At 41.2% G+C, this 27,985-nt stretch overlaps 1 protein-coding gene across 2 annotated transcripts in view; it reads right to left on the bottom strand.

Annotated features, from left to right (window-relative positions):
* The window catches only part of LOC144935105 (VPS10 domain-containing receptor SorCS2-like), an 80,224-nt gene extending 52,471 nt beyond the window's left edge, over window positions 1–27,753 (bottom strand). For both annotated transcript variants that reach the window (XM_078861507.1, XM_078861508.1), the window contains exons 1-3: window positions 27,000–27,753; window positions 22,367–22,434; window positions 4,598–4,697 (exon numbers count right to left, since the gene is read on the bottom strand). In XM_078861507.1, the coding sequence (XP_078717633.1) occupies window positions 4,598–4,697; window positions 22,367–22,434; window positions 27,000–27,458 (627 nt within the window). In that variant the 5' untranslated portion in view covers window positions 27,459–27,753. The remainder of the gene's footprint in view (window positions 1–4,597; window positions 4,698–22,366; window positions 22,435–26,999) is intronic.
* Between the last annotated feature and the right edge of the window lie 232 nt (window positions 27,754–27,985).

The raw sequence follows: 27,985 nt of genomic DNA, 5'->3' as shown, positions 1-27,985 counted from the left end.
CCATGTGGTCCCATGTGACTTGTGCTGTCCAGACCATGGCCTTTGCATAACAAATCCTATGCTTTAATATCACCGATCCAAAGCGCATGTCTGCGTGATCTCCTAACACATACATCCTCACGGTAGAGGAGTGGCATAGTGGTTAGCGCACTGCACTGTGAACCTGGCAACCTGAATCAGATTTTCAGTTAGTCAGCCATGAGTGGTATCAGCATCAGTCTTGCTGCACACCCTCTCCATCAAATCCACACTGACCAGTGTGGTGAAGTATGGTCAAAGAAACCCCCCCCCCCCATGCTCAACATGGTGTTGATCCAGCAGTGTATTGACAAAGGCTGTACCCGTACACATTATATATGTATCTTTTTATATATACTCTTAGTTTTTTCGGTAAAGTCACGTAGGTAAAAAAATGAAATTAAAATTAATAAAAATAAAATAATTATTAATTTTAATTTCATTTTTTTACCTACGTGACTTTACCGAAAAAAATAAGAGTATGAATCCTTGCAGTCACGAAAGCTTCAAATCTAGAATCTTTATATATACTTATACATTGTTTGATGTAAAGCGCATGATAAGAATGTTTTTTTTATAGTTAATGATTGAACATTTGTTAAATGCAGTTCCAAATGATGCTGTAATTTAAAATGTCACTCTTAACAAGAGCTGTATTATTACACCAGGACTTTATAAATAGATGAAAAAAAATGTCTACTGTTTATGACGAGAAGTACATTATTATTTATCGCATTGTTAATATTATTTTATTATCTCTCAGAACACTTCCACCAACCCACACTGACCAGCATGGTGAAATGTAGTCATATAACCCCCACGATCCGTACACTATGGGGAGGCCCTTATCCAGCAGTGGATTGATAAAACAGACTGTACATGTGCATCTCTCATGCGTGTCTACAGTATTATGCAATTAGTTTTGTATGTAATTTCCAATCAATAACCTTAAACAAATTCCATGATATAGCTTGGCGTTTTATTGTGATATAAAAAAAACTCAATATATTGTTTATTCAATATGAACAGCAAAAAGAAATGAAAACAGTATATTTAGTTGGACGCGATATCGACTCGCGTTGGTATTTCATATTTTTTTTACTTCCCATCATTCAGAACCGTAACACGTAAGCAGCACGTGAGAGACCCAAGCTTGCGCATCACAAAGAAGATACTGCTTCTCAAATGGAATGCAGAGGGTGCAGCAGACGGCTAGCGATGGTGACACGGGGTCATGTCCTGGGTATTTTTATTTCTCGCAGCTTATTTCTGGGATCAGAAAAGCAGTCCGTCAAGACCAATGGGGATGCTCCAGTGTCTTCACTCTCATTTCAAATATCCTACGCATCATTGCACCCTTATACATGGCAAGAAGCAAAAATATGTTTAAGGATTGAGCAAACAGGTAAAGTATTGCACGGATAACAACGGAAGATTTTGAATATAAAAAAACAGTCTGCATCAGCATGAGGCCATGCCTTCCCACCTGATGACGGACGCTTGTGTTGCGCCCGAAACGTCGTGATTTAATTTAGTTGTTTTCATTTATTTTATTTTTTACCTAAGTGACTTTACCGAAAAACCAAAGAGTATAAACAGTCCCGATTCCTGAATACGTAATTGCAGAATACTCTATAGGGTAGGTGTACGTATTTCTTGGTTTCAAAAGTGATTCTTTTCCATGTATAATGCATTATAGAATAATATACTGCTATTGTAAACTATCTGTTGTAAGTCCATTTCGAGCAATACCCACTGAACCATCTGTGCTGTGAGTTTGCATTGCATTAATCAATATGAGCCATTCAAATTTTAGTGGAGTCGCACTTTTAATGTTAAATAGTCTCTAAGCCCTTATTTGTAATTTTCATTCTGAAATAATGTCAATTTATATACAAGAACCTAGATATGTAATTAGATAATGTGATTCCAAAGTGTAGTGTAGAAAGCTACAACATTAATGACACACCACGTAGTCTAAGAAGCTCTCGTACAAAGTGAATTGTGAATATTACTTATTGCACAACATCAAACGCATGATTGGAGGGGGAAAGTTTAGATGTGAATGTGTTGGAGTTAAAAGAGATCTGTGATAGATTTATGAAGAATGAATGAGCCACCTTCCTTATAATTTTGACATCGCTGCTGTCGAAGCGTGGCTATAGTTATTCTCGAGACAATCCAAAGAATATGGCGAAGATATTGTTATGTGTGTATATACAAACTGAAGCGATGCAAATCAGGACGTGTACAACATATGGGATAATAGTAATAATTTACAGTTATTTGCCAATACACTTCTGAATGAAGGTTACCCTGTGTCAGTCGTAGTGGTTGTTTTTCCATGTTTCAACCGAACTGGTGAAAATGCATGTTTGTATGTATGTATGTTGAACTTCTTTCGCACTGTACTAAGCCAACCGTGCTAATCGGAGGTGCTTTTGTGAAGTTTGCAAGGAGTACCAGTTCAGATATCATATCCCAGTGACGTTAGCCATGGCCATGAATCTAAATGAGGTCACTGGGTTCACAGTGCAGTACACTAACCACCACGCCACCACTCCATCCCAGATATGTCACAAGTTAATGGGGGAGGGGAGGGAAGGGTTTGAAAGTGATTTGCAGTAAATAGTACACTTTCTGATTAATCAAACCAATTTGATGATATCATTGCATTGGTATTTTTTTGTTTTATTTCACCAATGTGAGCATATATTTACAGTAGATGATATTGATCATTAAAATCCACCAGGTAACAATCGACTTGGTTATTTATCTTTGGAATGGAGAGCTGACCCCGTTGCATTGCATACGTCATCGTCATTGCACTCCATCAACCTCTGCTACCTCTCTCAAGGCTGCGTTGCGTCTCTCTCAGGGCAGCAGACAGCAAACACCGGAATTGCTGTAATTCAACACAAATGCCTACTGCGCACAGTCCGAGTAAGGACCTTAACAAGACAAAATTGGTAACAAAAATAAAGCCTACCTCAATAAGAGCTACACTGTAGAAATCCATATTTTTTTTTCACAGAAAAGACTGATGCTTTGTTTTAAGTATTGACTTGGAATCATGAAACCAGGTTGTTTGGAGGAGCAGGTCAGATACCCTTCACATTACAACAATTTACGATGCAATTCAGGAACATATATGAGCCTGTTTGTCAGAAATTGGTCAAACATGCCCAATAGGGTTACTAAATGAGGACTCAGTGATTTGCTGTCAGAAAATCGTATTTTAATTTTGTCCAAAACACACATTGTAAACAGAGAAATTACATCATTACACATTTCTTAAAATTATTTCGAATCATCTTAGTGTATCTTTAAAATCCCGTTTAGCTCCAATATTCAAAAAAACGTGAAGTATAAGCAGCACTATGCAGTAACAAAAATATCCCTGCTTGCCTCAACACAGCCCGACATTCAGAGGGCAAACACATTTCGGTAAACAATGTGTGTCAGCCATATCGCAGAAAGGAGATTATTAACTACTCAAAAAAATAACGTTTTTTTCCCCTTTACATTATTCAAAAATACATCAAATGTACAAAATCTACCTACTTATAACATAATTACCAACTGACTCGTGGTAATGACACATTGAGATGTGCACAGCTGCAGTCTCAAAACACAACGGGCAGTACTCACCCATAACTAACACATTGTCATTTAGGCTGCAATTCATAAGCAAAACAACTCTGTTCTTTAAATAAGGACGGTCTAATTGAAGGTAGGGTGGAGCAGTGATGGAGTGGTTGGTGCACTGTGCTATGAACCTGCAGCCCTATGTTTAATATAGAATACAAAATGAGCAGGCACATAAGTGAAACTCTATCTCACATTGCAATGAAGCATGGGATATCTCTCTCTATATGCAGTAAACACGTCCCGCTTCAAGACTTGAGAAATAAGTTCCGTTATTATTCACAGCAATGGGGAGCAGTGACGCAGTGCCTAGCGCGCTGCGCTATGAACCCATCAGCCCGAGTTCAATTCCCAGCCACAGCTAACCTTAGCGGCGAGCGATTCCCTAACCAGTCCTGGGAGTTCCCTCCACCAACATGCACTGCCCGACATGGTGAGGTATGGTCCAACAAACACCCCGATGGCCCACATGGGGATGAGGAGGCATTCGACCAGCAGTGAACAGACAAAGGGCTGTATAATGATAATTGTTTTTTTACCCTTCTATCTGGCAACAAAACTGACACCTTTTTTTACAAGGAGTCATATTTACATAGACCACAATACCTGCAGTCATAATGCAAACAAAAAACATAACTCTGATAATGTGCCTTTTGGCGTCATCTGGTCCAAGCCATGTGAGACTAGGCTCTAAGGAAAGCTGTCTCGGGTGTGGACCAATCAACTTCAAGGACAGTGCATACATTATCGGAGTTATGTTTTTGGTTTGCATTATGACTGCAGGTATTGTGGTCTATGCAAACATGACTCCTTGTAAAAAAGGTGTCAGTTTTGTTGCCAGATAGAAGGGTAAAAAACCAATTATCATATTTTTACTGGCAAATGAGGTTCCAATGGGGCTGTATACTATTAACTGATGGCATCGACCAACCTTCTTTTTATTGCTGGGGCAGACGTAGAGGGCCACCAGGATGGCCTTGGGGTCGAGTTTGTCTGTGAGCTTCGTGTAAGATGCTCCATAGTTCGTAGACCTGCAGAGATTGGCACAGAGTCAATCCTAGACCAACAAACCACACATTTATACAGCCATAACCACTCAGCTTCAAGTGTGAGTTTCAAGTGTATTTGTTTAACCATGTCAGAACTCAGGAGACCAGGAGTTTCATTTGAAAGAATGATCTGGGGTATTATTATGCACATAACGGGTGACGATTGCTATGTATAATCAAAAACTCAGCATTGCAATTTCCATTTGGACCTTGATACTGGCACACCATTGCCTACTCTTGTGAATGACATCATTGGATCTGTTCCATCCACTGCGAAGCAGACAGAGTGTATTATATCGTCCATAATACAGATTTTTTTTTGGGTAAGATAGCGTGTTTACGCGATCGCGTATTTATGCGATCTGGATATTTACCCCGAAAGCCTTCATGTTAAACGTATTATATCGGTTATAACACCAAAAGTATTAATCAGGGTGGCCGCCGGTATACGAACCGTTACCTCTGCAACAAGCATTGAACGGGCTACTGCGAGGCCACGTCAATGCCCCGAAGCTTCTTATAACAACGATTAAACGCTAACAACCCTGAAGTGTGCGACCTTGATTAAGGCAGGAGCATATGCAACCTCAGGGGTGCACGACACAATCAATGTGAAACAAACTTGAAACTATAAGAATTTAAAGGGGTGCTGAACCTTCAATAAGACCCCTTAGGCACCCCTCCCCCCTTTCCCCACACGCTGTAGGGCTGCATGTTAATCAGGGTAAACATTCAATTCAAGGATATTTTTTATTTTTTACATTTGTGGTGAAAGTTGCTGACCGTTATTTGCTGAAGGGGTCATGTGGATTCATCACATACAACATATACAAGTACTGTATAAACGAATTGATTCCTGCTCACACTTCAATGCAATGCAATGCATTTTGACTTATATACAATTCGTTCGAAATTAATAGATAGCAATTGATGAATGTATGTATCGTTAGACCCCGACTCATCATATCACATGGCAATACGTGAATTTACAAAAAACACAGACGAATAATAAACACAAAATAGTTGACTGCCAAAAATTATTATCATGAATGAACGCATACATCCATGCTTAATAATGCATAAATAATACGTAATATCTTCCACATAATACTAAGAAAGTTATATATAGCATTCATTCGTCTGTTTTATTTTTTACACATTTCAACAGAATTGAGGGCAATGGACATCAAAAAAATCCCTGGCAACCACTAATGCCCGAGACGAGAGAACTCTGCTGCTTAAACCACACAACGCATTCAAGGACTTTACATTGAGCGAATCCCTATTGAGCTCAAATGCGCCATGACCCCCGCCCGCCTTTTGCTCGAAGCGCCGAAACGCGTTGATCCACACTGGCGGATTGTCATCCCCCACCCACTGGGCACTCCAGCCTCCATTACGTGGCTCATTGCCGAGGCCGCATGGACGGGCGAAGACCACTCACAGCTGTCTAATGTAATCAAGAGTCAACCCCCTTGCAGGGGCTCCGTTGTGAACGGACGCGGTGAGGGATGTCCCTCCACCCCCCACGCGTGAACGTCCTCAAAAATCATCCGGCCCTCGGACACGATTTTGGTTTTCCAATGTCTGACCGTGCAGAATGGCCGAGCAGGTGTGTGACGTGAAAGAAAATGTCAGCAGACCCAATCTATTTTAGGCGAGGATAGGGCTTCGTTTCTCGCTATTTTTCCGGGTCGCTGGTAGACCGGAGTAGGTGGTACGTGACCAATAGCCACGGCCATCGTGAGAGGTATCGTGGATGTGGTGGACCGGGCACAGGTATATTTTTCTGAGTCACCAAACCCGAACATACCGAGCTGAAACTATTAAGTCTCTGGAGATAGAGCTCAAAATGTAACGAACAACATTTTCAGAAGGGCTGGTTGATACGTCATTTTTTTTTCTGTGTTTAAATATAAAAGGTTAAAGGTAACCCTCCAATCTTTTGCTCACGCCACTGCTGGCCCCCCTCGAGAGTATTTTGGGCTACTCTCCCATGCTGGCCACACGTACCAGAAGATGTGGGAGTAACCCACACTTTACCCCACCACACTTGACCTGCCGATTGTACCCATTTATACTGATGGGTGGACAGAGGTGGGGGGGGGGGGGATTGAATAAACTCACATATTTCAACTGACACTATGGGAGATCGAACCAGTGATGTCTGGATTGCAAATCCAGTGTGCTAACTATTACGCTGTGGTAGGTTCCCTTTTAGAGAAGGGCAGAGCTTAATTTCACATTAAATATATTCTGGGTCACACTGCTAAACTGGAGATGACCGGGAGATGGCCATGTGACTAGTTGCCACAGCCATAAAGAGAGGTATAATGGATGCGTTGTCCCGGGTGGTGCAAACATATTTTGAGCCCTGAAGAAAAAATGCAATAAAAATACGTTATTTTCTGAAGAGCTGGTTGATGCAATTTTTTTAACACTATATTTCAATGTAGCAGCTCTTGAATTAGTTATACCATTCCAATGTGTGTTTGAGTTGTACCGTATGCTGATCTGCACGATGTCCAACGATTCACTTACTTATGTCGGGAGTTTCGTCAGGAACTGAATTCCCACGTGGAGTAAAATGTGGGGCATTGTGCCAAACAACCACGTGGTACAACACAAAAAAAACACATCGGAGAGCTATACAGCACAACTACGAAAATCTATGCATCATTCTTTAACTAGTTGTTTGATGGTAACAATAAGTCATGGATTTTCCACCCATGGATGAGCAAATCAATGTTAGCCCTCTGGTTAAGCCAATGTCATAATAAGTTGCAAGCCACGGCGGGTGCGAGTCATCTCTGACCGTTTGGAACCAATACGGGGGAGTTTTTAAAATAAATGCACCACAGCTGCTGCCTTTGGGAATATATTTCCCTCAGCAGCACAATGTGCACATGATAAATATGTAAATGTTTGCAATAAATAAAAACAATTACTACAGCGCAAGACACCACCAGAAAACACTACACACGTGTCCGTATAATTGGAATGAGGGAGCAATATGATACAAACTTAAATAGCGGACAGTTTTAACTTCAGCTAAATTTGTTTAGTGTATAGATCTATAAATTACAGAGCTGTATGTAAAGTAGTGTAAGACATTAAAATATAACTTTGAATAACATATTAATAGATTAAGTTGCTATTATTATTTTTAAAAAACAGTCGCTATTAAGTGTTCTCAAGACTTGGGGATCCAGAAAATTCCAGCATTTATTATGAAGATAAAAAAATTGGAGCACTTTACAGAATATTTTTTTAAGAGATAGAAATAATGTACTCATGTACTGTTTGATACACTTCAGGGCAGTTTTTTTGCACAATCAAAAAATGTGTATATAATACGCTACATACATTCTACACAAATGCACAAAATATTGTGCATATGCAAGCGAAAAGTGTTTTTTTTTAACATGAATACACTTTTTAATAAAATATTATACATTTTTTCTCACATTTCAAAAATAGTTATATTTTGGCCACCTGGCTTTCTTCAGAAAATGCATATCCTCTAGATTCCATGAAAAGAATCAGCAGTCAAAATGTCCACTTTTGCCTTTATTCATACACACATACGTGTTTTTTCTCTCTCGACTCGACAGCTGCCACACACGCTCACGCTCACAAATGCACATCCATATATCATATATGGTATTCTGTTTATAGCATTTGGGTTGCATAGTGGCGCAGTGGTTTGCACGCTTCGGTGTGCACCTGATGGCCTGCGTTCAATACCCGGCCACGGCTCGCATCAGTGGCGAGCAAAATCTAAACCGGATCCTGCCCCAGCCACCCTTCTTCACCAGCCCGCACTGAGCAGCGTTGTAAAATATGATCAAACAATTCCCATGACTGACACAACACGGGGAAGGACTCCTATGACTCGTGGATTAACAAAGGGCTGGGGGAAAAGATATAATATTAATGAAGGCATTTTATCCGCAGCACACCTAATCCCAAGGCAAATATGTTGCTGAGATCGTGTCAGGTTGCTAGGCAGTGAATAACCATGGGGTTTCAGATAGATGTAGGACATTCTGAATGTTCTACTCAAGCCCATGGAGTGTACTGTGCGCCATGGTTAATATGGCGCACGCTTTCCTTTCAACCGCTAATTCGTGTCCCACCCTTTCCTTGCGGACACGGGCGAATGCATTTGACGAAACAGGCACCCGGTTCACATTGTCGATGTAGTTGTATGGCCGGATGTTGAAGTGGGGACGCGGGGGTCCCCCCGGTCAGTCAGTAGCCGTTCCGGAAAAGCCCCCCCCCCCAGGGATGCCGGAATCATGCTCAACCCAGAAGCTGACCCCACAATCACATCCAGTGAACCGCATAGTGATCAAGGAGAAGCCTAAAAATCAACAGAAGCAGGGGGGGATAAGCTACCCTTCCTGCAGCATACATGCTCATAATTACACAAGGGTTTTCCATTGGGCTTGTTAAACAGTGCAACAGAACAGCTGTTGTTGTGTCTTCATAGACACACTGAACTGCATAATGCGACCACAATGACCACAATTAACAATTTAAACTCATTCATAGCGATGAAAAGCGTACACTGTACTCAAAAATATCCCAGCATACACCCGCACTGTGTATGTTATTACGAAGTGAATCGAAATGATCGATGACCGCTTCCTTCGCCAAATGTATTTAGTGTTCTCTATGACGACCGCCAGATGAATGAAGCATTGTTTCTCGCGGGCGATGCTTCCCCACTGAGTCGCTCACATCAGGAGATTTTGCCAATTTCAGCGCTGGATAGCAGCACTCATCAGACACGCAGCTGTATAGCGCTATGGTGGTGATATGTTAACTACCTCGCCTGCTATACAGAAGGTCGTCGTGTTCGATCCCGACCCTGACACCTGTATATTTGGAGTGTTATCCCCGTGTTTGTGGATTTTCCTCTGGGTCCTCCGGGTTTTTCCCTCCACATTTAGAGAAATGTGCGCTTAGAGTATTTGGCTGCTGTAAATGTCCACGTGATAAGCCACTTCGTTGAGCAATAATTTGTGGCCAGGTCGCCTCTGAAAAATATCTATATAGCTCAGTGGACCTTACCTGGTAAAATAAAAAAAAGTTTTACGCCAATTTGACTTAAATTGTTATATCATTAACCCTATTACCACAGCAGTGGTTCTTTGCATGCTGCGTTACGCACCTCCGATTAGCACAGTTGGCTACATACGGTGCAAAGGAAGTTTAACATACAAACACAGCAAATACAGTGTTAGTAACGACAGCGCTTCGTCAATACACTGGTGGATGAAGGTTTCCCTATGGGGTATGTTGACCATACTTCTCCATTCTGGTTGGTGCAAGTGCATATTGTTTGGGGGGGGGTGTTCAGGACTGGTTCAGACTTCAGACATCACTCGCCACTGATGTTAGACTTGGCCGGGTATTCAACTCAGGGCTGCCACACTCATTGCTCATCGTTTCAACTGCCAGTGAGTGATCTCTGTATCACAAGTCTAGTGTACTAACCATTGCATCCCGGCGTCATCCTTATTTTTCATTATTTGAATTAACTTGTAATAGGAATTACTCTTTGGTTCATTCGGTAAAGTCACGTGGAAAGAAAATAAATGAAATAATATAATACGACGTTTCGATTGCAACACAAGCAATCGTCATCAGGTAGAAAACAAACCTATCAAACTTAGAAATACAAGAGTAATTCCTGCAGTCACGAAAGCTTAAAATCAAGTTTGTAATAGGAACTTGGTGACTCGATGCAGTCGATTTCCACGAGGTTTATTGTGTTAGCCAATCAATAAACCCCGGCAACAACACTCTCCAAATAGAAATGAAAGGCGCTAAACAAGTGTAAGTTATTCTTAACACATTTGAAGAAAGTCAATATTTAAATCTAATTTCCACAAACATGTACAACTCAAACAACAAAAAATAGGGTCTTGATTGTTAGCAGACTACATCCTGCTTGGCTCATTGTTGGGTGCTGCAACATAACCTTGACTCCAAAAATAATGCGTCATCGAACGCAGAGCGAGGGTCGCAATGTGGCCAAGGGCAGCGTGCTTTCCGGTCGTTGCAGAGGCTCACGGTTCAAGGCTTGTAGCTACCTTGGTCAATGCTGCGTGCGCGTGTTAACAAAAATATGTATATGCCGTCTGCTTCAAACGTCCTGCGACGATCATTTGCGCCAGTGTCACAGTCCAAATCTGCCAGATTTGAAAGTTACCCACAAATTATGTAATTGGATAAAAACATAGCAACATTACCAGAGCAACTGTGTCTGTCTGTGAAACACAGCTTATTTGCGGTAACCTTGTGCTGTGAAATGGCAGGGAAAAAATGTACTTACATCAATGATTAATTATTTGGCATCTCATTTTCAACTTTTTCAAGAAACTACACCTACAAATGAGCTTCATTGACTGACCTGACAAACCATCAACTGATCAGGTCCATCGGACACCACGGGACATATCCCACAGTCTACGAATCTTCAGCGCTCAACATGCAAGTGCCGCGTTTACCACGCCACCGTTATTGGTATTTTTTTTTAGCATTAGGCATAAAAGAAGAGCTTGAATGCAGAAACAAATCAGATCAAAGGGGCTGACTGAGGCACACAATTCATCCTTAAGACCAGAAGGTAGCCCCTCGTGGTTCATCAGAAATATGCTTTAGAGGTGCTATGAATTTTCTGAGAACGAGATCTACCCACCAGACAAAAGCCTTGTCCTTAAGGTCAACCCAATACATTTAGCCGGTCTCCCGAGCAGTCACCCTCTATTCTTTCCGCATTTCAAATTGCTTCATGAATTCGGTTTGTGTGTGGCCCAAACTGCTTCAGTCGTCATTTAAAGAGTAGAACAGCATTTTTAGATTCATTTATTTTTGTCTCAGTATTAAAATAGACTTCACGAAGATTAACCTTTTCCTTTCATATATATACGAATGAATGAAGATCTTTATATAGCCCAAGTGACATATCATTGAAAGAGCATGTCTGCAAAGAACACCTGTACTAAATACAATGTCTATTCTTTGGGTCTTTCGGTAAAGCCACGTAGATAGAAAAATTATGATAAATATATCACGTTTCTATTGCAATACACGCAATCGTCATCAGGTGAAAAATATAGCAGGATTTTTTTTTCACCTGATGACGATTGCTGTGTTGCGATCAAAACGTCGTGATATTTTTTTTTATATCTACGTGGCTTTACCGAAAATACCCAAAGAATATTAATTCCTGCAGTCACGAAAGCTTTAAGTCAAGAATATGTCTAGACTACAGGGTGTTATGTGCCAAGGATCATATTTGGTATATTTATTTACCAACATAAATAAACTCTATCCTGCTCTCAGTCAACTATTTATGCAATCGTTTTGACCCCGATCAGCCTTCAATAAAGGTTCCAGCTACATACTCTGTGTTTTATAATTTTGTCCTCAACAATTATTTAGTTTGACACATTTTGATAAAGCTGACTTCTGTTTGTTTTCATATTTCTATGAAGCCCAACTTTTCAACCTTCTATGTTAATATTTTCAGTAATTTCCTGTCATTATTTTCAATTGCTTGCGAGATGTTACATACCTCACCTAGTATACAGGAGGTTGTGGGTTCGATCCCGACCCTGACGCCTGTATATTTGGAGTTTGCATGTTCTCTCTCCCCGTGGTTGTGTGGATTTTTCCACGGGTCCTCCGGGTCTTTCCCTCCACATTTAGAAACACGCGTTTAGAGTATTTAGCTGCTATACATTTCCACTTAAAAAGCCACAAAATATCTATGCAGCTGAGTGGGCCTTACCTGGTCAAATAAAACAATGTTTTTAAGAGTACTACATTGTCATCAAATCTGATATGGCTCAGACTTTCTATATTTTATTTATGCCTTTACTTCCCCAATCCAATTTCTGGAACATACCTTGTGTTTCTGTGAATAGCATTTGTGAAATCACATCTCCGTCTGTGACACTTTTCTGACTTGTCCTTATTTGCTTCATGCAATCTCATTGTATGAGTGGTTTTAATAGTTTCTATATATTTTTTTAAATCCCAGCCTTGGTCTTCAAAAGCTTGGATGACTGCATCAATTTCCACAAACTCAAATGCCATTTCATAGGCTACAAAAGCCAGGCATGATGGTATTTATATTTATGTAATTTTTGGGAATTTGATTTATAGTTTGTATATTGTTAATGGTAGGCATTTTTTAAAATCGAAATCCAGTTTTCTTATATGGTAGGTTGAGCTCCAAAGTGGGCATTATTCAGTTCCATGTGCTCTTCACAAACAATTTATATACATTATGATCGGCTAATGGGTCTGTAATTATTATAATCAATTTAGACTCCCTTATTAAATACGATAATGACTGAGGCATCATTCCATGATTGAAGTACAATATTTCATTGCTGTGTACATATTTAGGAAATAGCTTCAATAGTATTATTTGGGCAGGCTAGTTCTCCTTCATTGATGATATCCACAGATATTTCATCTTGTACAGGAGCTTTCACCTTTTTCATAATGGGCAGTGGTTTTCTGCTCAGTTGTGACATCTGTAACCATTAGAATATTATTTTCCTTTTTTACCAACGATGACATTCAACAGTTCGGCAGAGGCACATTTGTTTAACAATACAGTGAGGGCATTTAATTCAAATTCTCAGCATACGAACGAATCAACATTTTACATTACTGTACTATCATAAGCGCCCTATTGAGACAACGTTTTATATCGCTCGGGGTTTTATGCACCATGTGGGTAACTTTAGGTGCCAGTGCATGTGACTGAAGTTAGTCTACATATGCAAAACACCATCTGCCTTGCTTTTTCAGCATTGGTCTCTTGTTTTATTACAAGAAATATAACAGAACCATTTGCATATAATTTGGCATATTCAATATTCCTCCATGTGTAGCCATTTGGATTTTAAATGTGAGTATAAGTGAAAGCAAGTGTGCGAGTATGGTGATGAGCAGAGGCATTTTTATTATGGACATAGCTATATTTCAGCATTTATCTATCGTTGATATACTTCGATAGGAATTGCACAACATATTTTAATTAAGCATTTGAAAAAATCGCCTTTGGAGGTATGAAAATAAAATATGTTTTTCGAACTGTTCAAAAAAAATTGTTAAATTTCATGTTGGTTTTTTATTACGGTGCTCAAAATTATTGAATAAGTCCTTTGAGAAAAGGCAATATCCCTTTCTTTGTAGTTCTCCCTGTAACATATAATCACTTTGAATTTGGCTTTATTCCACACAGGAATAATGGAGCACCGGGGCATGATGGTAGACACAGGTGCGTGCATGCTTGTCATTATATTCCACGACTAAGAAAAGCATTTGAAAATGATGACAATTAGGAATGCATGCGAGTACTCTGTCAACATGCCCGGGCTTCCTGGCAATGGCTGGAATTGATGCTCTGTCCACATGGAATGCTGCCACGTTGGCAGAGATACCAAATAAATATTTCAGCATTGGTATTCACAAAACCCAAGAGTTTCAGAAGAAAAAAACGTGGGTCACATTTTGCCCGATTAGCTTTCTATTTTATTGGGATTACAATTTTTTCCCCCAATTTAGTTAAAATGTCTAAAGTAATCCTGTTAAAGCAAGTGTTATGCAGTTCAAATCCTTTCCACCATTTCTGTCATTCACAAAAATCCAGAGTTGTGCTCTCCATTTTTGTTCCACTTCCATCACCAGAGTTTAATGTGGGGTATACTGTATGCAGACCTTAATACAATAATAGGCTTATAAGGTCTGAATGTCAATGTCATTTATAGCATCACGCTTGAAGGGTGAATGCAGAGCTTTTACCAGATTAACTCAACAAATGCTGTCCCCGCCGGCACTTAGATTTCAACGACCACTATGACGAATACGTCATCCCATACTTCATACTTGACACGTATGTCAGCAATTCTGCTTTTTAACAGCAGCCAAAGGAAGCAGAACATGATAAATTTAAAGTATGTAATTTGCACACCAAAGCCGTGCAGTGATTGAGAATTCGTGTCAAGGTGCCTCAAATATACAAACTATTTTTTTTTAATCCAGAGCTGAACGATCATGTAAATCTATATACGGAATGGCATATTTTCACAGTTGGCGTCTAATGCCTCTACATATCGCAACAGCCGTAATGGATCAGAGCAGGCAGGAGACATCCATTGCTGAGCGCATTAATGATATTTCACAAAGGAGTGATTCTAAGAGTGCCAATGCCATATATTTTCCACCAAGGCTCACCTTACAAAATGGTCTTACATCTTGAACCAATGTGTCAAGTAGCTGTTGCAAATTAAGGTAGCAATGTTTATATAGTCCTCGTTCATCAAGAAATATGTTAACAGTCAGGATCAAGTATCACCTGAAACACAAAAAGTGTGTGGCTATTCTGGGCAATACTTCAAAATGTACACGTTTAATACAATACACGTTCTTAAAACAGCACATTTTAAGGTGCTAATTACGTACTTTAAGATTAGCCATCTCATTTTCGCAGCAGTCAATTTTGTACTATGTATTAATATGTTGTTATCTGTTGCGTAGTAGTAGTAATCATAGTGTACTGCTATTTGTCAATCCGGTGCAGGATGAAGGCCTCCCCATGCCGTGCCAGCCATAAGAGTTGGTTGCAAATACTTCTCCACATTAGTCAGCCCAGGTTGATGAAGGGGGGGAGGGCCAGATCTATTCAAAATCACTCGTCACTGATGTTAACCATGACCGGGAATTATACTCAGGTCGCTAGGTTCATAATTCAATGGGATTGCTGCTGCAACACCACTCCACCTATTGCCAGTTAGCATCACAACATTTACATTTTGTAATATATTTTGGCATTTTTGATGTAAAAAGATTGTAGTGGGATTTGTGTGGAGTGGTCCATAAGTTGAATTTAAGAGCAAAAAAAAAATCGATGCATGAACACACACACGTTCATACATAGCTCTACACATACAGGGGTGTTTGAATGAGTAAATATAAACAGCAACAAATAAATAACACTCCACGCACATGACAATGTTTGAAGATTCATGGTGATTCCTAAAGAATAATGATTCTTTTGTTGCACATGATTGAATGCAAGAGGCTGCACGACCTTGTACATATCTAAGAAGAATAACCACGAGGAATTCTGCTTGAAACATTTATGAATTTCAAACGATACAGTATTCACAGATTTCACTTTGAATATTCAAATCCGATAGAATTAATTTAAATCTACCATGATTTTATTCTTATACGCTGCACTCAAAAATTTCACCATGATATGTGGGCAGCACTAAACACTAAACAGTCTTCATACCTGATCAGGCTATTAGAAGCCATCTGTCTTGGCAGAGGTAAGGGCCAATAGATTACAGTTTGGCATAATTGTTTTGCATGGTGAGCTTTTATAATGGCCTTATAAATAAACAGCAGAAAATAACAACTCACCGGACTCCATTAACATGAACACTGTGCATTCATAAAATAATAATACACAATGACAGACACTCAGGCAAATGTGACAGGAACTACAGAAAAGTTAAGCATCACGATCAGGACATTAAATGCTAATATCGTAGGTACATATACGTTTAAATTAATTCTGCAGCTTTACTTCCCAAATGGGGTCAGTTTATTTCTAATTTACATGGAAAACAATAACGGATTCCCACTCAATTACACGCATGGGATAGCCACCCGTCCCCTGATTATGGCACTCAGCAATTTGTGGAAAATCCACGTTCCTATCGCAGGGGCCAGTATTGTCATATGACAACCACGGCTGACTTAACCACAAAGTGGAACTCATTTTATTGACCCTAGAGAAAGGAAAGGCTGTGTCAACCGCCCCCCTGCCACCCCCCAACTATGATTTGAACTCGGAACTTTTTCTTTAAAAACTATAGGTTTTTTATTTTTTATTTTACCAGGTAAGAATGGACCTGGCCACAAATGATAGCTCAACGAAGTGGCTTATCATGTCGAAATGTATAGAAACAAAATACTCTAAATACATGTTGATTCTAAATGTGGAGGGGAAAACCGGAGGACCCGGAGAAAAATCCACATGACCACGGGGAGAACATGCAAATTCCAAATGTACAGGCGTCAGGGTCGGGATTGAACCCACAATCTCCCGTATACCAGGCAAGGCAGTTAACATCTCGCCAACATGGCACCCGTCTGCTTCTTCCCTCACAGCGCTGAACTTGGAATTTCCTTATATCACCCATTTTCCAAAGTTCTTATATAACCTTGATCAATTCAAGGATCACATTAACTCCAATCTATTACATCTTAAGTTGTGCTGTTTGTTGCTGGTGTTTGAAGCCTATGGACATGTGCATAGAAACTGTGAGAAGATTTTAACTGGCAAGCCACTTATTCTAGTGCAATGTCACCCAGTTGGTTATGAAAATATATTTTAGAATACATACAAATAACTCCAAACTGATTAGACAGGGCAGCCCTATTTTAAACCCATTCAATGTTATTTTTCCATTTCCATAAAATACGTTACATTTGTTATGTATACAGTACCATAATAATGACGAATGTCTTTGCCAGACATACCTTTTGAATAGTCTGTTCATCATATACATTATGTATTTAAAGTAGAATAAATACAAATGGCACTCTCGTTAGCATTTTAAAGTCCGTATGTCTAGGGCAGTGTTATGTTTGATGGCAGCCTAGAGCAGTGATAGTGTTGGGGCCTACTCTTTCATTGTGCAGTATATTTAATGGATTCCCTTTGTTGATGTACAACCAACCATGCCCAAAGCCAAACACTCCATTGCTGTTTACCATAGTTGTTCCAGTTCTAGGTTTATAATGTGATGTTCAAATTTTTAATCTAAATCAAAGTAAAAAAAATGGTAGTACGGTAATACACATGGTGATGTCATGGCTTTAATTACCCAATTACACTACAGTATAGGATTCATCATAGTTGCTACAGACAGCATTGCGTTTCAACTATGATAGGGCAGTGTATACATGTGTAGTGACATCGGGGATGTCACTGTATGGTGTCGGCCTGAGGGGGCCACGGCGTGCGATGCACCGTCATCGCATACACCCCGTGGGCGGGTGTGGTACCAGTCCTAGCGGGGCTTGGTGGGCGCTGGAATAGCGCGGGCACCACGAATAGCGTGTAGTGCGGGCTCCCACAAGGGGGAGTGGGAGAGTGTCAGCCCAGGGGCAGGGTTGCCCCGGGCCATGGCACTCTGGTTGACCCCGTAGACACGTGATCTGGAGTGTCCACATAGAGGCCCCCAGGTGGGGGGCTAGGGGGGGATCACGTGTCCGAGGAGAGCTGTCGAGAGGGAGCTGGAAGGCTCCAGGAGGGGGCGGGGCCAAGGGCGGAGCGGCCCCGACCCATGAGAGGATATAAGGTGGGTCCCTGAGAGAGTCGGGGTCGCTGCATTCTACAAGCTGGAAGCTCAACGTCTACAAGCTGGAAGCTCTACGGCGTACGAGGCAAACACGTGGTCGCGGCGGACCTGAGTGAGAGGGTCCGACCCTTCGTAGTTGTAACTCCTCTGTATAGTGTAGTTAGCTGGGTGCTCACCACCCTAGGCTGTATCTTGTAAAGGGGCAGTTACCCCTTTGTATTACGTGTAACAAATAAATGTGTTGCCTCTAAAAGGAACAACGTCTGCGACTCGGTTGGACCCACTACATATGTTTAAGGGCTCCTCAAAACCCGAGGCTGTAGCTGCTAAATCCCCTGGGTTAATGCGCACCTGCATGTCAAGCAACAAATAAATGTATCAAATCACGAACTGCTGTATTCTTGATAATTGGTTTTTTACCCTTCTATCTGGCAACAAAACTGACACCTTTTTTACAAGGAGTCATGTTTGCATAGACCACAATACCTGCAGCCATAATGCAAACAAGTTTCAGTTTTGTTGCCAGATAGAAGGGTAAAAAACCAATTATCATATTTTTTACTGGCAAATGAGGTTCCAATGGAATAAATGCTTACCCTGAGCTCTCATACTCTGATGGTGCATTGTCTTTGAGTTGTGCGCCTTTTGGCGTCATCTGGTCCAACCCATGTGAGACTAGGCTCTAAGGAAAGCTGTCTTGGGTGTGGACCAATCAACTTCAAGGACAGTGCATATATTATCAGAGTTATGTTTTTTGTTTGCATCATGGCTGCAGGTATTGTGGTCTATGCAAACATGACTCCTTGTAAAAAAAAGGTGTCAGTTTTGTTGCCAGATAGAAGGGTAAAAAAACAATTATATTTTTTACTGGCAAATGAGGTTCCAATGGTGCTGTATTCTTATTAGCGTTATTTGCTGATAGTGTCCAGTTTTCTTGTAACGCCAGGCACGGTTTCTGCTTCATCTTGTCTGCTGCTAACCACGATCTTCTCCTGCGTAGAGGATGGTGATGGTTAAATGTCTGACACCACCCTTACAGCATTTGTGATTGGAACGTAGCCGACTAATGTCCACCGAGGATGTGGATCTATGAATTTACCTCATGTGCTGGTGCTAGGTGGATTGGGCCTCCCCTGGGTCGACTCAGCCTCAAATGAGTACCTGGTGCGATGTGTAAACATCGCCAATAGGGAGATAAAGGCGGCCGGGCGTGGTTTTGACCACCCAACCCCTCGTGTGCCATGCCAGCCTTCATAGGTGCTCATTAACAGCACTTGCCCCAACAGTCTGTTACGGTTATATGGGGGATCGTTGTTTTTTACATTGCAAATCTGTGAGGGATGGTGATTACTTGGGTGGCCTTCATCTGATGATGTCATACAATTTCATATATTCATTTCCATTCCCAAACTTTGTAAAGCACATCTTAAGATGAAAAGAATGAGAGCAAGAGATTATGAATGCTGCATTGATAACGCAAACATATGACCGACATACACTCATTAAACATATGCATTGCACGAGCAGTCGAGTAACAAATGTGAAAACACATCAAAATGATGAATTTCTATTTCATTGAAATTCCAAATGATCGTACGATATTATTCTTTTTCTCTTTCTACTCCGCAAAATAATATTCGACTTGGTGGAAAAATATTCCCTGAGATCACAGCACTTTGAGAATCGCAGAAAGCATCGCAGACATCTCAATTTGCACCGTCATGTTGCCACAAAGGCCTCTTCAGTGGCCCTGACAGTAATGAAGTGGCTTGGGTCGTTAGATCAGGCCGGGCGATTCCCTGCCCATGGAGCTCTCGTCGGGCTAACCGGCTGGCGATTGCCCAAGCCCAGAACACCACGAGCAACTCCTGCATCCCAGCCCCTCCCCTCCCCCCACCTTCCCCCCCACCCCTTCTCCATTAATCACTCAAAACAACACCCGCCGTTCTCTGCTATTCACAAAAGCCTGCGAAGCTCTGTGAGCACTTTGTGCTTCGCGCGGATGTGGCTCTAAAAGGTCTTCCCTGATGCCACTTCTTTAGCGTTTCTCCATTGTTCAATAGCCCCTGCTTAAAACAGGCATGGCTCCAGTTAACATGTTTTATTTCATTTATAATCCACTCCTCCCCCTCCGTTCCCCCCAGAAGCCCACCATGCCAGCTTGATACATGTGAATAAGTCACTTGTCTGGAGGTTTACCAGGGATACTTACTGGCATTGCCAAAAACCTCATTAAAAAGTCACGGATGGACAACTGTGATCAGGCCTGCTCGCAGCCTTTTTCTGCTACAGAGCCAGCAAAAGAGGTATGTTTTATAAGCCCTTACTACCTTATGGCCAATCAGACTACTTCATCACGTGACAATGCATATTGGACATGCATGTGTTCTATATGTTTACCGAATGTAAAAAGACGACCATAACCGTGGTGTTGGTTACAAAAAGTGTCACATGAGTATCCGAACGTGATACATTAAACCTTAATTTTGTTTGCATATTCAGATCACATATCTAACCCCTTTTGTCAGTCAATGTTGGTTTTGTGACTCCAGTTATAGGGAACCACATACCACATTGGATTTCCCAGTCTCAGTTCATGTGGTCACGTGAATTCATTGACACACGGTCATTGGAATGGAAAAGCAACACGCAATGATGCATCAGTGCTGAGCATCCAGCAGCCCGATTCTTCAGAGAAACTGCATGGACTGCATAGGCCCATCTGGTGGCAAAAGCACTGATGATTTCACTGTCATTGTAATGCAATTAGCAATTAATCCACCTGCCCGTGTCACCTGAGACTGAAAAACCAGATGTAGCGTAGTCTCACCTTCCCCAAACGGATGCCACGAGCCACCCACTGTCTTCGGCGTGGATCTATAAATCAAGTGCCAAAATAACTCCCAGCCACGTCACCTGTAGCCACGATGGTCATTTTGTTACATTTATAAATCCTATACTCGTATTTGACCGAAGACTGGAAGTGGACTGGAAGTGTGATTTTATTTTCTTAAAAAACAATTAAACGCTTTCATGTTGCATTGCAATGAAATGAAATTTGCATTTCATAATGCGTTCACACAATGCGTACTGCAGCAGAACCAGTTAACAAGGCGTTCACTGATTGACTTCGATGCAACTTATCACGTGGCTTTGGGCATAACCGTGTAAGAGAAGCTCATTGGTCAGTGGAGTTGCAGAAGTATTTTTTTTTTATCACTTTTCACATTCATATTGTTTCTTCATTACACAGCACTGTATTGTTTGCCAGCTTTACTTTAAGCTCTAGGTACTAAATCACAAGCCATGGACACAGTCAGGTTTACCAAATGCATTCTCCAGCTATGGCTACCAAAACCTTTTTTGCTGCATGTTTGTAAAAGTGCACAATTTTTTGACAGTGAATAATATGAAACACAACGAAACACATGAATGATTTACTGTTGTTTATTTGTTTTTTTTACTCGTCGAGGCCCTTAAAAATTAAATAATAAATGGTTTATTATCGTGAGTATACAAGTCACAGTTAAATTGTGAAAGCCTGCAATAAAATACTTCACCTCAGTTTTATACTATACCAAGAAAACTACATTGGCGAACAAAGAAGGGAAAAGTAAATGTATTGGTGTGACTGGATATTACCTGACGAGTCTTCCGAAGGAAGATCAAAAGCACAGCACAACTGTTCACGTTCATAAATGTTCTTCCAAATACAGTGTGCACACATACAGCCATCGTGTTACTCCACTGCTGCATGAGGGCATTTCCCTGCCCCGCAGGTCGTGGTGGCTACTTGACAATACTTCAATATGTGGGTGAGTGCTGAGTTGGTGAAAGTAGGGAACGTCGATACGGGAGCATATAAGTACAGTACAACATTGGATTATGCTGCACTGCCCTCTGCTGCCAACCACGTAGCCCCACAGTCAACGATAGTTATGCATTGTGTTCACCCATCAAAGGACTGTGGAGAATTGAGTCTAAAAAAGAGTCAACATATATGAATGACATTTTCTTATTCTCTTATATACAATTAACTTGGTATCACTAATGTTCTTTAGAGTGACATTTTTACGTCCTTCCATCAAAAACCTTTTTAAAATCATGAAATGGCAAAATTGTAACGTTGTTAGCTGTCAGTGCCGTCAAATGCAAAAGGACTAATAATAATAATTATCATTGGTCCGCTCTGCGTATCTGTCGTGTCACCTGCCATCTGGGATTCCAGGTCTTACTCACCGCCACAAAGAGCTGTCGGTGACACTGTCCACATTGCTGTCGACAAATTTAGTCAGGATCAAGATGACCTGCATGGGAAAAAGTGCACATAATTCAGCTTGGCAGAATTGAATTGTAGAGTCAATGTACTTCATCAAAGCCACAAATAGTGAACTCTCTGATGGGTTACAGTTTCTGAGCGACATGACAAACATCACGGTAAACAACATACGGTACAACTCGACAATCTTATCAGAGAGTTATGTAGCACAACCGTAACAACCTACACGATAGTGAACTCTTGACGGCAAGAAATGTTATCTGCAAAACCTGGTGCTGCCGATTGATGAATAAATCACAAAGTTAGTTTGAGCCTTAGCCGTTGGTATGAAGTTATGTGAGTGTGATGGATTCGGTCATGATATTTACTCCTGTTTCGAAAGAATTTGCATTCCATCAAACATTTTTTGCACATGTAAAATGTAAAGGCTCAGCCGTGCAATTTCTTTCAAATGCCACTGCCAGCGGCTGGGCCTCCACTATAGTGAGCTCTAGAGAACCCCTCTAAGGGGGCATTTGGCTTGCTCTTCCATGCTGGTCAGATGCCGATCTACTGTGTTGTACCCATTTAAACTGAACAGAGGCACGGCATAAAAAAAAACTTGCCCATTATTTCAATTGCCGTGCTCAGAGAATGAAATAAACTGTAGACCTATGAATTGCAAGTAAAATTTGCTAACCATTACACCATGGAAATATCCCATCTTCACATCAGTGGTAGTTAAATGACACATTTTTTGATGATTGGCTCTCACAAAGCCATTTTTTAACAGCTGCATGGATTTCAATCAGTCACATGTGGGTCATGCAGTTATGATAATAATACATAAATCTACCACTGTATCCCTGCCAATATATTATTAAATGATGTTACTTAACAAAAGCATTCGCATGTGCCATGTGCAACTGTAAAACATAAAAAGAGTATTAAGAAGCTGCCCAAATTAGTCATTTGCCACAGCTGCCGTGATTGAATAGTGCCACAGTTTACCTATAATAAAATCCTGTTACTGTACAGCTGATGTTGCAAACAGCTCTTTCCTGTGCATAGCTTCCTATTCTAAATACAAATGCCAGACGGAAACGAATAAAAAAAACTTTTTTTTCTTAACTTTATTCAGTTAATTCTGTCCGTAAACAATATGCAGTCTGTTAACCATCTTAATAATACAATTCCACGAAATAATTTTGCTAATTTGTCTTTTATATATATAGTACATTAATTATCAACGTACTACATATATATAAAGAGAGATATCTACACATACCATATTATTTAAGAAATATATTCATTGCTAAATTACATTGCAGCATAGTTAGATATGGTGGCAGCTTGGGGAGGCCTTCACCAGCAGTGGATTGACCATGGCCGATGATTATTAATCTATAGAAACGTTAAACAGTGGTTAACATTGCTTAAATGTAAGTATTTGTAAGGAAGCCAAAACATGTGTGTTGTTTATTGCATTAAACAAATGGGAAGCAATAATCCTTAAAGTTCCATTGTGTGCTTTCAAAGGCATTTACTGTGACTGGAACAAATTTTAACACAGACCTAGTTAATGTTTATCTTTCAAGGCTACCATTACCTGACCACCATAAATTATATAAAATTGATTATTAACCCAGTACATTTGCTTGCCAGAATATTTGATATGCAAAATGCAATGCTATTCATCCAGTGCCAAATTGGTGTAATTATTTTGTTTACTGCTAAAGAACACAAGATGAACGATAATTGAGGATTGGGATTAGATTGCACAATGCAGAGTAAAATACACACAAGTGTCTTGTAGCAAAGGCCGCTCAGGATTTACAGCCTATACAGGCAACCTCCAGTCAGTAATTAGGTCATTATTTACGTGTCTTGCTTGTAAATTTGTGAGATTACAGTGTTCACCATTTACGTCTGTAACCATCAGTGGTCCATCTTTAAATGCAGGTACTTTAAAATATATAAATCTAAATATATCACGTCTCTATACTTCCAGCCAGAAGCTCATCAGGGGCAGGGTGGGGGGGAGAAGGGGAAGAGCCCCCCCCCCCCATGCGAAATGTTTAGACACTATTGCATGTCATAGACAATTTTTAAGATTAGTCATGAATGTTGTTTTTAAATAAACGATTACTAGCTAAATAACCACCCGAGAGTCCATCCATTGAGGAGATGGAGCCAATAAATCAGCTCATGTGTAGGCACCAAATTAAATATTACGGCGCAGGATCATAGGATATTGCAATGGCTTGGGGAACCTCCATCCAGCAGTAGATTTATCACAGCCGATGATTGACTACTTAAATAAGCCTCCTCCAAACGGTTTCGATGCTATAGGCAAGCGCCTTACAGATGCTGTTGCAGGTGGAATTCAGTACAGATTGCTATAATTGTTTACATTCTTGAAATTGTAGAAAAACACGTAGAAATATGAAACCCATATTTTTGGCAATATCTTCATAAAAATGCCATTGTTGTAATTGGTTTCAAATGGTTTTATTTTCATACACAGAAATGTAATATAGCGCTGGGTGATTACTTTTAAAATCCTAAATCCGGTCGAGATAAATTCTGCACAGATGTTAAATAAGCCATACAGCAGGATCATAAAGATCACATGATTATTTATAACATATTGAGAAAAAACAGTTTTAATTAAACCATTTATCACCAACATACGCTACAGGTAAGGAAATGAAATTTAATTGTTTATAACTTTGTTCAGCGTTGCTATTATGAGAATTAAGGTTGATCGTTATTTCTAAACGTTTAAAAATGTTTTTCTTAAATAACAATGAAAAAGCATGGATTTACCCAGGCAGGCGATTAATAATGCTCTATAAATTCAAAGTGGCCTTCATTAATCAAGCAGGGTGGCTGCTTTTGCTGAAAATGCATGTATTCATGACATTATCGTGGTTTCCCGTGACCAATACCACATGAGTTAAAATAAAGAGAATGAATATGATTCGTTTCTTTCCTCTAATTCTATAAGCAAAATTATTTAATTCCTTGGTGGCAGGCGAATATGCAAAACGAATTCTTTGGAAATGTGGTTCCGTATCATTCTTAACAATACGCTTATTATAAGTCTACATTTAAAGCGCATATCTGAACATTTTCCCATGATGGGCAAACGCTGCTGGCACAACTCCTCACGAGTTTCCACTTCAGTGGCTATTGCTCCCATTGCTGTCATGTAAATAAAAAAACGTCCCTCACCCTTTCCACCAATAAGCATTGTTGAGCAGTACTCATCTTCAAGATCCCCAGTCAGTGGAGGATATGTCAAGTTCCCAAAATGTGTAAATCCTTAACGTTGTTTCCCGTGAATAGAGGATGGAGCCATTCACCTGTCTGCGCTTATTTAACCCGCCCCATTAGGATATGTGAAGAAGAAGATAATGATGAAAATGATGATGGCCAGGGCTCAATTTCTCACTGAATAGTTTCCAGGTTTTTGGTATACTAAAGTGACTATTAGCCAAAGTCATAGTGAGAGATATACTGGATGTGGTGTAGCGGATGCGGTTATTGACTCGTACAGACCAGGCTAAATGAAACTATGCTGATGATGGGCTAAGTCGGCCCTTGCTAAAGTTTGAACTGAAATACAATTTGTAGACTAAACTTCTCCACTAATTAGCCTTCGCCAACCTTCTGGTTTTGGTATACATATATTTGCAAATTCTTAACATGAGACTAATGCAATTTAGAACGTGACGGCTGACCATTGCCCTGAGTGAAACCAATAAACCTCTGCCGCAATTTTGGGAGACTCAGAAACCTAAAATGTTGACTTTCGAATGTTTAAAATTCTGAAATCTTCAGGCAGTTAAGGGGCAACTCAGACTTTCCGTATCTTCAGGCAATATGAATGCCAACTGTCTGCATTTTCAGGTCATCGGGAAACATTTTAAGGCAGTTTTGATGAATTTCCAACCAGTCCACCACCTGAGTTTCGAGTTGTTCCTTCACTGCCAGGAACATTTCCTGTGATTTTCCTATTTTTTGTCGAAGAGTAGACCAAATTTCAACTTTCTGGCCCTGATGAAACATCATTACTGTATACCGTAATTTACATGAATCACTCAAGTCATGATCTTTTCTATTCCTTATATAAACTGAATGTTCAGTACAGCCCTTACACACGGGCAGAGCGAGAGCTAACTACCTATATATGTATTCGAATAAGCAGATGAAACACGGTCAGGGTTTTATTTCAGCCAAGTCGGCAACGAGGAAAAATATTTCTGCTCCCAACACACCACGTACAGTTTCACTTTGCCTGTGGCTACTAATCACGTACCGACTGCAGTCTATCGTACATTCATTCATGATTACATTTATAACGCGCACAAATTAAACTTCAAAAAGGGCAATTCAGAGGCTTGGGTGAATTGAAGACTTCATATTCCGACAGGACGATAGCAACGCTGATGTGCGCAGCAAAAGAGGTATTCAATTCCAGATGACTAGACATGCGACAAAGAACCGAGCAACATTCATTGATAAAAATGTTTTAAAGCCCTGCGCACACGCCCGGTACACACACGCATGCCTCACTACTGGCGCACATGGGCAAAAAAGGCCACTCACGCTGCTGTTGTCGCCCGTCCAGTGGACTATCGCCTGATTGTGGGAGCCGTCTCCGGCCAGCACGAACGAGCTGCTGCTCACGACGCCCCCGGTCTCCCGCACGGAGGGCACTCCGAGAGGCAGCCGAGGCAACGCTCTCACGCGCCGCGGGCGCTTGGGAGCCCCTGGCTTAGAGTCCGGCAGATCCCGACGGAGAATTGGTGCCGCTGATGGCACGACCGCCGCTTCTGACGATGAATGGGGGGTGAGTTCCCCTTGTCGCCAGATAGCAGCACCGGCTGCTGTGGCTGCGCTGACAGCATTGCTTTCCGCCAGCACCACCAGCAGCAGCAGCATCAGAGGCGACATCGTCACCAGCAGCGGTGGCAGAGTCCCCACGCTGAGCCGCCGCGCTCCGCCGGGCGTCACAAGCTGGACCGGAGCGCACGCAGCCCGGCCGCGTTCACATCTCCGGCTCATGTGCGTACGTCGGTCGGTGTGTGTGTCTGCGTGTATGTTTATCTATGCGTGTGTGTGAGTGTGCATGTCTGGCTGTATGTATGTGTAGTGTGTCTCACTGTGTATTGATTGTCCGTGTGTGTCTCTCTCTCTCTGCAGCTCCCCTCTCGCTATCCGCCTCACTCCGCGCAGCGAAAGTGTTAAAAGCGACGCGGCGTCCGTGTCCAACACCCACCACCACCAGCCCATCCAACCCAACCATCAATCCACCGACCCAACCACGGTCCCCTCCTGTGCTCGAGCACGTCCCCCTCCTCTATACCCAAGCCCCCCACCCACCACCACCACGATGCCCCCACCATTCCACCCACCCCGAACGTGCGCGCCCCTCGCTGGCAATGCAACCCCCACCACCTCCACCCCCCATCTCCACCCCCCATCGGCCACTATTGCGCCCCCCATCGGCTAACATTGCGCAAAGGAACGGGGGGGGGGGCTCGTTCGCTCGACACGATGCGCCTCGAGCAGATGTTTTTTTGCACGATTTC

The sequence above is a fragment of the Lampetra fluviatilis genome, chromosome 12, assembly GCF_964198595.1.
Source record: "Lampetra fluviatilis chromosome 12, kcLamFluv1.1, whole genome shotgun sequence".
Taxonomy (NCBI): Eukaryota; Metazoa; Chordata; class Hyperoartia; order Petromyzontiformes; family Petromyzontidae; genus Lampetra; species Lampetra fluviatilis.
The sequence above is the reverse complement of the archived record's forward strand: the minus strand, read 5'-3'. Positions and strand labels throughout refer to the sequence as shown.